Source organism: Rhinatrema bivittatum, chromosome 18 (assembly GCF_901001135.1).
Source record: "Rhinatrema bivittatum chromosome 18, aRhiBiv1.1, whole genome shotgun sequence".
Lineage (NCBI taxonomy): Eukaryota > Metazoa > Chordata > Amphibia > Gymnophiona > Rhinatrematidae > Rhinatrema > Rhinatrema bivittatum.
The window spans coordinates 51,686,813-51,703,436 of NC_042632.1; the positions used below are offsets into that span (position 1 = coordinate 51,686,813).

Consider the following 16,624-nt stretch of genomic DNA (forward strand, 5'->3'; position numbering starts at 1 on the left):
AGTGGAGTGCCACAGGGATCGGTGTTGGGACCGGTCCTGTTCAAAATCTTTGTGAGCGATATTGCGGATGGGATAGAAGGTAAGGCTTGTCTTTTTGCGGATGACACTAAGATCTGCAACAGAGTGGACACGCCGGAAGGAGTGGAAAGATTGAGACGGGATTTAAGGAAACTGGAAGAGTGGTCGAAGATATGGCAGCTGAAATTCAACGGCAAGAAGTGCAGAGTCATGCATATGGGGTGTGGAAATCCGAAAGAACTGTATTCGATGGGGGGAGAAGGGCTGATGTGCACGGAGCAGGAGAGAGACCTGGGGGTGATAGTGTCTATTGATCTGAAGTTGGCGAAACAATGTGACAAGGCGATAGCTAAAGCCAGAAGAATGCTGGGCTGAATAGACAGAGGAATATCAAGTAAGAAAAGGCATGTGATTATCCCTTTGTACAGGTCCTTGGTGAGGCCTCACCTGGAGTACTGTGTTCAGTTCTGGAGACCGTATCTCCGAAGGGACAGACAGGATGGAGGCAGTACAGAGAAGGGCATCCAAAAAGGTGGAGGGTCTTCATCAAATGACTTATGAGGGGAGATTGAAGAATCTAAATACGTACACCCTGGAGGAAAGGAGGATCAGAGGTGATATGATACAGACTTTCAGATTCTTGAAAGGTTTTAATGATCCAAAGACGACAAACCTTTTCCATTGCAAAACAATCAGTAGAACCAGGAGTCACGACAGTTTGATCTTCTTTTGCAGTCATTTCTATGTTAATAACTTGTCCCTGTTTAAACAACTCTGAATAATTCTGTAATTACTGAAGAAAACACCTCTCTTCCAGAACTGATGCTTCTATGTCTAATATATAACTTCAGACAAAATTGTTGCTTTACAAAAAGGTCCACTGGAGAAATAGTATTTTTCTGCCCAAGTAGTTAGGGCTCTTGTAGAATGAGCTCCAACAAATTCTGGAGGAAATATACCATTTGCAACACAGACTTTTTTTTACTATCTTCCGTATAATCCATTTAGATGAAATATGGCTTGCAAGCTGAATGTCCCTCTCTTGGTCCAGAAAAGCAAACAAAAAAATGTATCAGATCAAAGATATGTGTTCTATTTAAATACCCTGATAACTAATGAAGCCTTCCTTCTTTTTCTAAAGACAAGTTCTGAAATAATCTGAAAAGTAGATGTTACTTTTGGAAGCAAGTGCGGCACTATGCATAAGACAACTTTATGGCTGTGAATAATGAAACATGGCTGTCCATGGCTGCATCTCATCTGATCTCCTAGCAGGTGCAAGTTTACAAACAATTTTCCAGAGACAAAAGCTACTGGTCCTTCTTCAGGGGGTTCAAATGTATGGTTAACTAAGACATTCAATGCAATATTGAAATCTCTAGAGGAAGAGGAGCCCGAAAGGGTGGATTCATGTTATACTGCTTTAAAGGTTAAGAAACCAAATAAGAACCTACTGAATAAACCCCAAACCTCTCCAAAAGCAGGTGCTAGAATCCTAAAAGCATTGTATGAAATTCAAGGTATCAGGAATAGATACTGTAAAAGGGAACAGTTTATACTTGTCACATGACAAAAATAATTTTTAGATTTTTGAGTTTCTAAAGTTACTTGACATTTTCTTGACTATAACACTGCATAATGTTTTGAAAATCCCCCCCCCCTTTTTTTTTTTTTAATACCATTAAGTCTCCCAAAAAAAAAAATAAGATGCTAATGGGAGAACGGTGCTCTCAACACTATGGGGTTCCCTATTTTGTCCTGTGCGAGCAGCTTATAGCTTGGGATTCACCCATGTGTGAGGACTGCTATCCTGCTTGTCCTCGGAGAAAGCAGGATTGCTTACCTGTAACAGGTGTTCTCAAAGGACAGCAGGATGTGGCCTCATGAAACCCACCCACCTCCCCCTGGGAGTTGGTTTCTCAATGTATTAGCTACATCATGGACTATGGGACTCTGCCTAGTGGGCAGGGTGATAAATACAGCTGCACATGCTCAGTAGGGCATGTTTAACAGTTCTAGAATCTTTGAGATCAAAGTCCCAGACTGGGACTCCAGCTGATGATGTCACTCATGTGTGAGGACTGCCATCCTGCTTGTCCTTGGATAAACAAGGCTGCTTCTGCTCTGCTCCATCTGGCATGAGTAAAAGCATGATCCGCTAATTGAGGCTTTTCATGCCTTTGTCCCAAAATATTTATCTCAATGTAGTAGCAAAAACTATACCTGGAAATCTCAGCTTTTTTTTTTTTGACATTGCTGCCTGAAAGACCCACCACCATCTTAAAACTTAACATGACTAAGATAGAATTTATTTTTCCACACAAATCAGTGCTCTCTCTTTCTAACTCAAAGGATACACTAGCACCCTCCCAGTTTCATCTTTGACAACGATTCTCTCTTTCTCTGCAAACATCCAAAACACTGGCAAAACAGGCCATTTTTCTCTCTTTATATCACCAGCAAAATGAGTTCCTTCCTTTAGAACACACTATCACATCCTTATTTCCACTCACTCCCAAAAGCTTTTTCTTACTGGTTTCCCACTAAACCATGTATGTGTATTTACTATCCAAAATTCAGCTGCCTGATAGTTTTCAAACCATGTAACTTCTATTCTCAAGTTACCACATTTGCTTGCACACACAGTTCAAGCTTCTGCTTACCTACAAATGCCTTTATTCTGTATCTCCTCATTATCTCTCCTCATACCTCCCTCTGCTTCCTTCCTCTTGATCTCTATTCATCAGGCAAGATGTTCTTAATTGTGACCTTCTCCTTCACCAGCTGCTGACTCAGCATTTTTTCACCTTGCTGTAGTATATATGCCTGTGATGGTATGGCTGATCCTTTGGAAATGTAAGCTTTTTTTTATATCTATGTAGCAATTGTTAATATCTACCATTACTTCTTCTATATGATCTGATTTTATTTACTCTATCCTCCTATTGCTCAAATACACTTACTTTCTTACCTGGAACCGTGACGTACTGAATCAAAGTTTGTGTGTGGCTCTTTGTGTTGGGAATAAGCTCCTGGTTTAAGCCCCCACGTACAATTCCAGTAATTGCATGTGTTTATAGGAGATTAGCCCCCCCAGGTCAGAGCCCCCTGGGCAGCATACCAGTGTGCATGGTCTGCACCTGGAACAGCCTCCATGAGTTGATGCATCATGTCCCCTTTTTAGCCATATTTCAATCCCGCCTAAAAATGTTTTGGTGGTTTCTTTGAAAATCTTAAATCCTGGCTCTTCCTGATCACAGCCCTGTTGATTTAACCATGTTAACTATAAACCAAGTTCTGAATCCCAGTAGTAATCAGTGTACCAGCATGACTGCCTAACTAGGTGTCTTCTTTCTGTCCCTGGTGTTATGTTATGTATATGTTAAGTGGAAAAGGATGAGTCACTATATCCTTTGCTACTAGGATTCCGCAGGCTATTCCACTGCAGGAATGAAAACAAGAACCGATGTAAATGAGCCTAATGAGACTATTTTTTGTTCTGTCTCCATCTACTGGTAGAAGAGCAGATAAAGGCTTGAACTACTGGAAGTATAATATCTGAGAAATAGAAAATAGCCTTTAGTCAAAGGAAGGAATTAAATATTTAATGTGTACTTGGAAAAAGCTGAACAGAAAATCTTCCCACAGCATGGCTCCAGGAAAGTAATAACGCAAACTCAAATGTTTATTTATTTCTGCTTCCTGAGGATTAAGTGTTCTGAACCACATCATACACTGGTACTCATAACCTGTACATTTTGGAGTCTTATCTACATTTGGAATTTAAGGCAAACCACCTTAACCTGGACAAGGGTAGATTCAATATCACCTGAAGCATACTTTATAGGTTATAGGACACTGGGACATGTGCTCAGAGGAGCTTAGAAATAAATACAGCATCGGACAACATTGTTAAGAAAGATTTAGTCCACTCCCTGATCATCAGAGGAATTAATGATTACAATGATATGCACTAGTGGATAGTATTTAATGCTATTACGTTGGCCCTAGCAATCATGAAGGAAACAGATGGATGAGCGTCTTTCTTTTATACTAAAAACTGTGTAACTAGGTTACCAATCAAGTACTATCCTTCTCTGCATCATATGTTAAATAATTCAAGCGAACAAAACTTGAAACATGTCAGAATGGGCAGCAATAACACTGTGAGTGGTGATCTTTATTTGCCAGTCTTTATGTGGTGGTAACCATTATAAATCCAATCTTCTTTTCCATTCATTCCAGTGGGCCTGGCTGTGTATACAGCTGCCTACTACATAGGGAATGGATGACTCCATACCCCAAGGTGGTATCGCCAGAACAGAGGTGGAACGTGAAAGGAGGGTGGTGAGGAATGGTGCCACTGACTGGTAACAGTGAACGCCATGTGTTTCCCTGTATTTGTGCATATTATGCTGCCTTCGTAACCAAGCCTTCTGCTGGCACACACACATAGAAAGCATCTGTTCAATAGCATAAGAACATAAGAAATTGCCATGCTGGGTCAGACCAAGGGTCCATCAAGCCCAGCATCCTGTTTCCAAGAGAGGCCAAAACCAGGCCACAAGAACCTGGCAATTACCCAAACACTAAGAAGATCCCATGCTACTGATGCAATTAATAGCAGTGGCTATTCCCCAAGTAAAAATGATTAATAGCTGTTAATGGACTTCTCCTCCAAGAACTTATCCAAACCTTTTTTGAACCCAGCTACACTAACTGCACTAACCACATCCTCTGGCAACAAATTCCAGAGTTTAATTGTGCGTTGAGTGAAAAAGAATTTTCTCCGATTAGTCTTAAATGTGCTACTTGCTAACTTCATGGAATGCCCCCTAGTCCTTCTATTATTCGAAAGTGAAAATAACCGAGTCACATCTACTCGTTCAAGACCTCTCATGATCTTAAAGACCTCTATCATATCCCCCCTCAGCCGTCTCTTCTCCAAGCTGAATAGCCCTAATCTCTTCAGCCTTTCCTCATAGCAACATCTACTTTTTTTTTTAAGTAATAAATCAAACTAAAACATATGCCATTTTTCCTACAAATATTTGGTTGTATCTGTACTCATGAAAGGCTTAAACTTACTAAAACATAAAAAGAAATGTAGAGAAAATAATCACGTCCCAACTTTACAGAAACTTTGTTTCAAAAATATTGTATTTTATTTTTCTTTTAAAGAAAAAAAGAGAAATATAGGGGTCAATATTCATAATAACGTAGTAAATGACAGCATAAAACAGCAAAGTTGTCCATCCAAAAGTTTTAAGCTCTTAAAATTGGATTTTAAACACATAAATCAAACTGGTTTTAACATCCCTCTTTCCCTCAAAGTTGTCTCGATATTTTGTGTGTACAAAAATCGTTACATATTCAAATTTAGGCAGACAAAAGAGGGGCCAGGTCAGGAATTTTGAATCTACCTGGCTAAAGTGATATTCGGCCCTAACCAGTTATAGTCCACCAAAATGTTGCCACACAGATAATTGGCTTACATCTGACCACCCAATTTTGTGTGCTCAGGTTTTTCAGGTGCACGTTTAGCCTGTTAAGCTGCAGCTGAATCCAGCTAAAGATAATGGGTGTAAATTTACGGAATTACCTTTGGCTGACAAAAATCAACCCAGTCTGCTTTTTGTGCCTGGCTATGGTGCTGACACAGGTCTTACACAATCAGAGGGAGGTAGAAGACTGCAGATCAAGTAAGATCTGCAATGGCACCGTAGGCAGGCATAAAGAGGTAGAATGGGTGGAGTAACAGCTTGTTTTCCACCAACATTTTCTAGTTAACTAAAACAAAGCAAAAATTCAACTGAAAATCTGGCACATTAACAATGGTAGTTCTAGCCAAGAATCTAAGAACACAGCTGGAAGTCATAAAGCTGCTAGATACAGGCAACCTGACAGTCTTACTTTGTTGGCCTCACAAATCAGCAAGACACTGGAAGAGAGGTAGGAGATAACTGGAGACAGGCATTAATGAGTTAACACCCAACAAATGCAAACAACATAAATCCTGGAAGGATGGTTGACAAATAACTTCCCCTGACTGTTTTGTCATATTGCTTCTCATAAAGGGAGTCTTGTAATGAAGTGCGGATGATCAAGTGACTCCTATCTCAGCTGTGATTACCCCGTACCCTACCGACTAGTTAACAATCAGAGCAGCTCGGCTGGCACTGTGGCTTGGAGGCTAACAGAAGGGCTGATGTAATCAGGGGAGCTCAGCAGAGCACGCAGTTTTACTCACAATTGTGCGCATGTTATGTGTGCGCAAACTTTGCTGCTAATGCAGGAGTTTTGCGCTCTCAAAAAAAAAAAAAAAAAAAAAAAAGTATAAATTAGAGTTTTCTTGTACAAATCCCATGCTAATGACGGCACTAGCTATTACCTCCAAGTGTAGAGAGAGGCACGCTGGCCTGACAGTCTGAGGCAGAGTAAAGTTTCCAGGGCTAACGTTAGTCTATGGGCGAGAGCTGGAGTTCCCATTCTGGGACTTGTAGTCAGGATTTTATGCACACAAAAGTGCTAGCTTGTGCACATAAGTTATGAGTCGGCTTCCTTTTCCCTGTCAGAGTTATAATGTGGGAGGAGGGTAATTCCATTTTTTTTTAATCTCACATTGTAATCAGCCTTGCCATACCTTTGTTAAAGAAAAGCATAATAGAAATTGCTCAATTAATTTATAGAAAGATTTACACTGACTGATGACATGTAAAAACGGTGACATATGAAATGTACAGCAGCCACATGTAAAACCATAAGTTCAGCTTCAGTATCACCTCAGCTGCTAACTTTCATGCGCTGATCTTTGTTACTCTGTCTTTAGTAAAAATGTGAAAGACTATTACTACAATATATTGATGAGTACACAGATATATATATACTTTAAAGAGTTTTGTAGAGATTAGCATTTTCAATTACAAAACATCTTTTTTTGTCATTAAGGTTTAATCTACTAGGAGGCCACTGAGCCACCATGATTGTGCGCACTCTGCCACAGCTCCCTCTGCATATTGCTTGCTCTGGTCTTCCTTTCCAAGGACAGTAAAGCCAAGGAGAACTAACCAACAGCTTTGTAAAGAGGGGTTACCAGTGCAACAAGGAACTGTGGGACAAGGTGCTAATTGCTACTAAACAAGCAATTTAAGGAGCATAATCACTCTACCCCCTCCTATTAAATGCATCAAGATATTTGGAAAGAGCTTGTCCATATACATTAATATACATTAAGTAAAGAGCAGGGCTCAGTGGTGGACATATTTTCTGCTCATCTGGTGCCTCTAGTAGTAGTCAGTGGGAAGATTAAGGATTCTCATCTTTGCTATCAGTATTACATCCAGGATGCTCATTTTGGAGGTTAATGGTTTGAAGTGCAAACAGATAGCCTAGAGATTTGTGGGGCACTGCTCTGTTAAACTGATACCCACAGCAAAGTGTCCGTGTGGTATACCCATGTAAAAACAGAATGGACCAGAATGCCATAATGTGAAAAGAAGATTATCTGAAAAGTACAGAGATGTCTTAAAAGCAGATGTGGCTTTGCTCTTCTGGAGGTGTTGAAATAAACGTTAACAAATAAGCTGCAGGTAATCATTTTTTTTTATTGGATTAACTTAATGTATTTGTGACTCACTTGTGCTGCCTTGTTTTGTATTGACTGAAGGAAGACAGCAGAGCTCCAGACAACTGGTCACACATGTATTAAGTGAGTCCAATAAAACAGGGCTTGCCCTCAGCTCTGACCTTTATTTCAAGGTATGCATGTGACAGCCACAGACTCTGCCCATGGCCTGACAGTACAACCATTAAGGGCCAGATTTAAAGATCAGACAAAAAGAGGAGCAAAAAAAGCCTGTGAGTGAGCTTCCTTTCACAATTTTAAAAACCCACATCTTTCCTCCCAGAGACTTTTCAAAAGGGAAATACAGCCACGGGAAAAGCTGCTCAAGCAAAAAATTTTGCAAAAAAACAGAACTTAAATTTAGCCCTCAAGGGGTTGTTTCTCAAATGCAGCCACCATGAATGAAGTTAGCAGAGTATTTCAGGAATTGTCAAGGGGTGGCCCCAGTCTGGGGGCCATCACAGAGAACAAACGTCCTGCAGTGCTTTTCTGCAAGGTTTTGCTTGTGCTAATCCTTCCCATAGATTTTTTTCCTGTGTATCTAATTGCAAAAATCAAATTCTGCTTTAATGAACCATTGTTGCAATAAACACTCACTGGCTTATAGTGTTACTTTATGAAGTGGGACAACTGCATATATATATTATATATATATATATATATATATATATATATATATATATATATATATATATATATATATATATATATATTTATTTTTTTTTTATTTTTTTTTTATTTTATTTTATTTTTTTTTCTTTTTTAACTTGGTGCTCATAAAAGTGATCACCTCATTTTGTCTCAAAAGGGAAAATGGTGGTTAAGATTGCTGATGTCAGCTGACCTGCAGCCCAGGCTGCTTGAAAGCACAAAGTTTCTGGCTGGACGCTGTGGATAACTCACATGCTAGCTAGAAGTTATGTGCATACCTGTCACATCTTGCAAGAAAAAGGCTCCATTTTTAATGAATGGGAGACCAAAAACAAAAAGCACCACACATGCTGCGGTTTTGTTTTTTTTTACCTTCCAGGTTCATGCCAGCCTGAAGACACTTCCGATAGCGGCAAGCCGGACAGTTTTTCCTCCGAATTTTGTCAATGATGCAATCATTCCTCCCAGCACAAAGATAGTTGTGCTGCCCTGTGGGTATGAATAAAACAGAAACTAACACAATTGTTGTGAAGTAGTTCCTAGTGTCAGTCTAGCGCTATCCTGTTCTGTTTGTTTTTGGTGTATCCCAGGAGGCTGAAAATTAGACATTCATCTTAACACAAGATGTCACACTACAAATGTTTGATGTTTTTTTATGGATCTTTTTACTTCTCATTCTCCTGATTTTTATTTCATTCTTGAAGCAAAATATTTCAGGTTTATTTAAATTCATTCTACTTAGTCACTCTTATCTATATGGATACAAATTCATTAGAGTTTTGCTAGACTGGCTATCATGAGAAACTGGTGAATCAAGACATACAATACCTTAAGATCCCTTGAATTTGTCTAAACCAAGCATGAGAGAGAGAAAAACCTAGAAACAACTGGCTCCCTGAGGTTATTATCATAAAGAAAAGTCATTTTTTATTAAAAGCTTGTTTAGTTTAATGTAATTATGTTTTGCAAAAGAGTATAAACTCAATATATAATATAGGGAATTATTTTAATAGCAAGAATAAAACGAAGATTCTTGATTTCTGAAATCATACTTAAAATGGTACAACATTCAGGGCTTCTAAGATTTCATCACAAACCTTAAAAAATGACTGCCCTGTTTTGTTACGCAGGAGAGTGGGAAATAAAAGGCGCTGTACGTATGCCCAGGCTATCAGCTGCAGCAATGTTAATTGTCTATGGTCTCAATTTTTCACCTATCCAAATAAAAATATAAATAGCTGAAGCATAGTTCAGTGTAAGAAGAGACATGCAATCATTTAATATTTGCCGAATAAATAGCTACAGAAGACTGCATTCTCTAGCTGTGGGCTATGCATGCAAATTTCCCACGCAATTAAAACCTCATCCAGAAAACTGCATAACCTCTGTCAATCTCTCCCAATAAATTGTTTAAAGATCAGCATAATTACTAGAATATATTTTTAACAGGAAATTTAATCCTCTTGGTTTGTCCATGGTTGTAACAATTCTGTGTCCACCATGGAGTCAAGCGACAGGATGCTAGCTAAAAGGCTCATGGCACGTGTAACGTATTGCTGGCTCTGTAGCAGCACTGTGCACTGCCAAGTGGAGAGATCTGGATTTGATTACTGGTACAGGTCTTCCACACCCTGGGTTCTGGATCTTCATCAAAGATACACTTTATGATAAGCTCTTGGTCTTCCTTAAGAGTGTGAAGGGGGATTTTAGGCATCATGAGGCTTTCCTCGGAGATTATTCAAATAACCTCTTCCTCATCTTTCCTTTCCACAAGGATGGTGCATTCATTTTATCAGGGTGCTATTTGAAGGATACTTCTAACGATATGTCACAAAGTTAATTGAAGGGTCCAACATTTTAAAGGATCACAGCACAAAGAAAGAAATCTTTTAAAGCAGGCCCATAATCAGATCTTTGATGATATCTGGATAGGAATCCATAGTTCATGTTGCATTTTAGATAATATCAAGTACAACTTCTAAATGTACGAGTAATGCCCATGGCGGGCAAATTTGTAAGTGATTAGAGCTTCACCGCAGCTAGAAAACCTGCAGCTTTTCACCATTAGTATGATTTTTTTTTTCTGTCTTTACGGAATCATTTCAGCCTGACTGATTACTGTCCTCACCTGGGTTAAAAATGTTACCCATGCTTCTATAGTGCTCTATAGTGCTTCTATAGTGCGACTGGAACCCCCCTCCCCCATTTAACTTAAAACCTATTCTGTTGTACAGTTAGGACTTGCTTTCAGGCACTGTACTGCAGGCTGCCCTCCAGCTCTCCCTGCGATGCACAAGGAACTCACGCCTCCTGAGAGAACATCTTAACTGAAACAAGTGAATTTATCTTTTTACTTTGCAAGCTAATTTAAGACAAGCTTTAAGTATGGTACTGGTAAAAAAAAAATAATAATAATTGCATGAATGACACCAGTGCTGCTTTATAAATGGCCATGGCTACACAGCAGCTAGCAGGAGAGAGATTAGGTTAGAACATAATTAAGTAATAAGATTGCAAAGGACTATGGCTCAGCTCAGGAAAAACAAAGATTAGCCCCATGCTTCATCTTTAACTGCCTGAGAAATTAAGCAATCCTTACAATTGAAGAGTCCGACTATCTTACAGTTCTCATATACCAAAATGGCTAAAGAACAGAGAAACGGAGTAGGAAGGCAATCTATGGTTTAATTAAGCTAATGACATGATAAAACCAATCAAGCTCCTCCATTTGCGCCCAGAACACTGAAGTCATTTCATGGGACAACAAGGAAGCTCAAGATGTCACCTCACCCAACCTTTTCCCTCCAGGCCAGGGTTCAAGCTTACATAAACGTTTACCTAGCTTGCTTTTGACAGCTTCTAATTATGGAGATTCTGCCATTTCCCAAGGTAACTTGTTCCAGCGTTCAATTACATTTACAGTTAAAGTTCTGTCTAAACCCTAAACGAAACGTGATCTGCCACAATTTACAGCCATTATTTCTTGTCCTTCCTAGAGTGGAGATGAACAAACAATATGGTACTTCCACCTCTGGAGAGTACAAAGTAAGACATGATACACATATCACCCATCCTCCGTAACTTACACTGGCTCCCGGTGAACTACAGAATCCTTCACAAATCACTCACTCTAATTCACAAATCCATCTACAACCACCAGCATCTGGACCTTGTATTCCCTCTCAATCTCCATATCTCCAACAGACCGACTAGAGAACCATATAAAGGAACCCTACAGGCCCCACCTACAAAAGCTACACGGCTCACCTCGACCAAAGATCGTTCCTTCTCGACAGCAGGCCCAGCTATCTGGAACATCCCTTCCGACCTCAGACTGGAACCCTGCCTCCTAACATTTAGGAAAAAACTTAAGACCTGGCTTTTCCGCCAAGCCTTCGCAGATCTCCCTGATACACATTAGACGAGGTTCTATGGATCTCCGTACTACCTTCAAGTTTCTAATAAGATCCTCCCCTGACTTTCCAATTGTTTATACTCGTTGTTTACTGCGTTCCTAGGCCTTTTTTCCCAGCAGTCTATGCTTCCAAGTTTACTATCCTTGTTAAATGTAACTTTGTTCTTCCTGTTTAAACTATTGTTTTTGTTACAGTTCCCCAATTCGATGTAAACAGATCTGATATGGTCTTTTTAACCATGAAGGTCGGTATAGAAAAATGTTAAATAAAATAAATAAACTCATCGAATGTTGATGAGCACTTGCATGTCATTCTGGCAACAATCAGCAATTTTACCTTTGGAGTAAACAGGCACGTTGTACCAAGATATGTGTTATTCAAGCTTGCAAGCATTTCAGTTATTAGCACTAATGAAACCTTTTAAAACTTGTCATACCTTCTACTGCTCTTTTGAAGAACACTTTACAGCTACCGCAGGTGAGGACACCATAATGACACCCAGATGCCTCATCTGAGCAAACAAGGCAGAGTTTGGGAGGTGGTCCTGCAGGTGCTGAAGAGGTGGATGGAGAAGGACTTACATCAGGTCTCATTCCAGGGCTAAAACAAAGAGAGAGGAGGAAAATAAATATGGAATAGAAAACAACCACTCACATAAATATCCCAAGACATATTTGGATTGTCTCTTCCTGAACATGGCTTCTAGTTCATGGCTTCATGCTTCATGGCTTCATGCTAGTTGCTGTCTATTAGGAATATAACGCCGATTCACACTATCAAACATTGGACATTCAGCATATTTTGCACAGAGTTGACATACTTTTGCCCCTAAAACTATGGGATACTTAATACAGGTAGGCCTGTTGCCAGCAGGTTTCCCAGCACACTAATTATTCATAGAAACGAGGCTGAAGGTTTATTGCTTAGTTTGGTAACCCACAACTGGGCTGTTTCTGTCAAACTTTTCAGCAAAAGGAAATGAAAGTAGCTTAAGCCTCTTTGCCCTGACTGTAAATTAATCCCTATCACTTGAATTTTATGCAATTACAAATTTTCTTGAAAAGGATGTTACATACTTGAAACCCAAATCAACTGCTACACTACAAAGACCATGTGTTCAGAGACTCCCAGAAAAAAGTATAGAAGTTAATGAAACTCTCTACTAAATGCCTCATTGACTATCAAAATGAGACATTTAGGATAGTTGTGATTATCTTATATAACCAAGTTAAATTCTAGCATTTGTCATTTGTGTATCAAACTACAATAGAACATTAAAATAAAATACAATACATACAGGAGTCCATTTTTAGCAGCAATCTGGACAGCAAAGTTAGCTAGACAAACTTACCCTGGGATATTCAGCAGAGCAACTGAATAAACCTGGATATTTAAAGTTAGCTGGATAAGTTAACTTTGGGATTGCGCTACAGCACGATCAGTTAGCCAGAAAAGTTATCCCACTGACTCAGTTAGCTGGATAACATATTTGGCTTACTTTGCTCTGCCTGAAAATGCCTCCAAATTATCTGGCTAAATGTTATCCAGCTAACTCCTGGCATTTGTCTATCGAAATCCAGAATTTAGTCAAACATTAAATACTAAACAGCTTTCAAAATGGAGACAAAGTGCATGCCAGTTGCTAGGAAGGGGAAACATCTGTATTCTACTGTAATCGTGGAATAGGAACTCAGTCAAAGGGAAAGGGGATCCAAGATTACAAGGTGCACAGTCTAAAAAAAAAAAAAGTTTAGCCATTCTTACTTTTTACTCTGTCTGAATTTTAAAAAATGCTTTCATCTCATATCCCTCAATTTTATATCTATATTTATGTACCAAAATATTGAGCATGAATCAAGTTATATAAGTGCATGAATTGAACTCCTACACTTATAAACCAAAAAAATTCAAAACAAACTAGTTTAAGATCAAGTAGCAATAAAAAGGATGGAGAACAAGGGAAACACAAGACTGACCTAGCCAGCTGAAACATCCGTTAATGAAGAGGAAACAATCTGGATGAAAAAAGAATTTCAGCACTAATTCCAGGAGAAAGTCAAATATCATCAGTTGTGTTAGGTGCCCTTTTTTGAACTTTTTATTTATATACATTTCAATACTTAAGAAGCAACCTCTAGAAAGGAAATTAGATAAAGAAAGACAACAGAAACAGAGGCAATATTCATTTTACCATTCAAAGTTCACAATTTCTGAGAGAATACAATCTCAGCCTACGGCAATTACAGAAAAAATGGCCAGGAAAAGGGAGGAGGAAAGGAAGAGTCTGCTGGGGATGGGCCCCAGAGAGAACCTAAGTTCTTAGAGGAAAAATCCATAAAATGCTATTAATTAACAAGCAATAGCAGCTTGAGATTTATTTAATGTTTGGGTACTTGTGACTCGGATTGGTCACTGTTGGAAACAGGTTGCTGGGCTTGGTGGACCCTTGGTCCAGTATGACATGTCAAAAAACCCCAAAAAACACTTTACTGCTCAAACACAAAGAAGGGTCAGAGAAGATAAAAGAAACCTTGAAATACCTGACACACTACTTGCAAGGAAATTTAATAAAAAGCCTCCAACTACAACACACGAGGCAATGTTAGGAATCTTAATGATGCAGCAAGATCTATTTTGGTAACATACTACTCCAGGCCAGCGAGAAACAGCCTACGAGTATTAATTTGATTCATACGGAGGAATGCCAAGGTTTTTCACGTGATGCTCATCAGTTTGACACCACAGAGATCACCAGCCAATGACAATGGCCGAAGGCAGACAATTCTGCTGGTGCCCAAACAATTTCATGAATAATCACCACATCGGCTCGGAACAATGATAGGCCTTGATCACAGAAATGCAAAACCAAACAAAGGACTGCTTCTTCCTTGTTCTTGTCATTTGTGTGAGAGAGTCACTTGCTTGTGATGAGAAGCCTTTCATCTGCCTGCAGGCAACAATACTGCATTATTTTAATTTGCAGAAATTTAGCTCTTATACCTTATATCCGTATATGGCAAGAAGCTATTGATATTTATTTATTTAGATTTATATTCCACTTTTCACACTTTTTCAAAGTGGATTACATACAGGCACTGTAGGTGTTTCCCTATCCCTGGAGGGCTTACAAATTGTTTGTACCTGAGGCAATGGAGGGTAAAGTGACTTGCGCAAGGTCACAAGGAGAGATAGCGGGACTCGAACCCTGATCTCCTGGTTCATAATCCACTGCTCTAACCACTAGGCTACTCCTCCACTCATCTAAAGCTTGAGAGCTGTCCTTGAGAGGAGCAAGTACAAATAAATTATAAACAACCAGACTTGTTTAAATGGATGCTTAAGAATTTTTATTTGAAAAAGCAAGCAAAGGCTGTTTGTGGATTTGAAGAAAAAACATTTCAGTAGCGTCAAAATATGCAAAAAAAAAAACCCAAACCAAAAAAAAAAAAAAATCAATACCAGTCTCCTGCACTCACTTCAGCAAAAGAAAAACTTGTGTATTATTCAAGCACGCAAGATCTATTATTTCCCAATACAAGCATACCCACACAAATACCAACTACCAATGGTCTAACCCAAGAAGAACTGAAGGGCTTTTATGAGTTCATCTTAATTGGGATAATGGCATCTATCTGTAGGCCTAGTTCTTCTGTTTTAAACCAACACAGTACTAGCCCCCCACCCCCCACCCCAATATACACAGAGCAATTAAATGAGCTGAGCACTAACAGTATGACAATTACCACAGGGTGCATGTGCTGCTATTAGGACCTTATGCAGCAAGGATCTTGTTGTGAATGTGAGAGGAAAACCCATAAGCAGTCCTCATACGGATAATCTCGTCACATTGCTCATTACATATATTTAAAGAATCCTAACTCATCAACTGGCAACATCTGGGACTTACATGCACGAGAAGCTCTGAGGACAAAATTTGCTGCCTGGAAGAAGTGGGCTTTGAGAGCAGCAAATTTAACTCCCTGGCTGGAGTGGGGGGAAAGAGTTGGAGAGATTGCGCTCCTCTAAAGACACTGCTGATAAGCTGGGCAAGCCTCCACAATGTCTGCCAGCTGTACATTAATAATGCTGCAGTCACATGCTTCGCTGTGGGCTGCAGAGCGGACACCTCTAGGCAGCTGCCTACTGGGAATTGAGAAAGTACTGGCAGCAAGCTGTTGGCTTTCCGGCCATCACATGAGGGCTTTCACACAACTGGCAACTTGGTTTCTGACAGTGTAGGAAGAGGAGGAGTAGGAACTGAGAAGGAGCTTGGGGGGGGGGGGGGGGGTCCAGACTGTTGCGGTAGCCCTACCAGACCCCCCCTCCAATTTCTAACATCACTTCCTGTTCCTAGGGAGCACCGGTGGGGTAGAAGCTGTGAATGGAAACATCTGTGCCAGGCCAGTGACCCTCCCCACATCCCCAATCTCTTGAGGAGTAGGGGGTGCTAGGGCTCTATCTCCCTGAGCCTCACCCTGCCCCTGGGATAAAGTCCTGGTATGAAACTAACGTGACAGATTACGTAAGAGCTTTTGAGAAAAAGACATTCATATCCCTCATTTCCACTTTTACAAAACTAAAATCTGAGGAGATAGTCCAAGGGTGAAGATTCTCCATTTTCAGTTTTCTTTTTGTTTTAATTTTTTGGCTGATCCATAAGTTTTATTGAACAATGTGATCTTGGTTTCTGCTTTTATATACAGATATAACTATCCTGACCTTTTGGCTGCTGTAGGTTGAATGGTTCGGGAGATAACGTGTACACAAAGGAAATATATAATCAATTTGTGAAAGGCCAAAAAAAAAACCAATACTAAAAATTGCCATCTGAAAACAATGCAGCAAAATCAGTGATCACACCAGTCACAGTGAGATTGCTTTAGAGGCCAATAGCTCATTTCATGTTGGGCCATGT

The 16,624-nt window shown here is 39.6% G+C and overlaps 1 protein-coding gene across 7 annotated transcripts in view; it reads right to left on the reverse strand.

Moving 5' to 3' along the window:
* Positions 1-16,624, reverse strand: part of NR3C1 (nuclear receptor subfamily 3 group C member 1) — a 178,306-nt gene that overhangs the window by 53,327 nt on the left and 108,355 nt on the right. For all 7 annotated transcript variants that reach the window (XM_029583736.1, XM_029583735.1, XM_029583737.1 and 4 more), the window contains exons 3-4: positions 12,146-12,309; positions 8,666-8,782 (exon numbers count right to left, since the gene is read on the reverse strand). In XM_029583736.1, the coding sequence (XP_029439596.1) occupies positions 8,666-8,782; positions 12,146-12,309 (281 nt within the window). The remainder of the gene's footprint in view (positions 1-8,665; positions 8,783-12,145; positions 12,310-16,624) is intronic.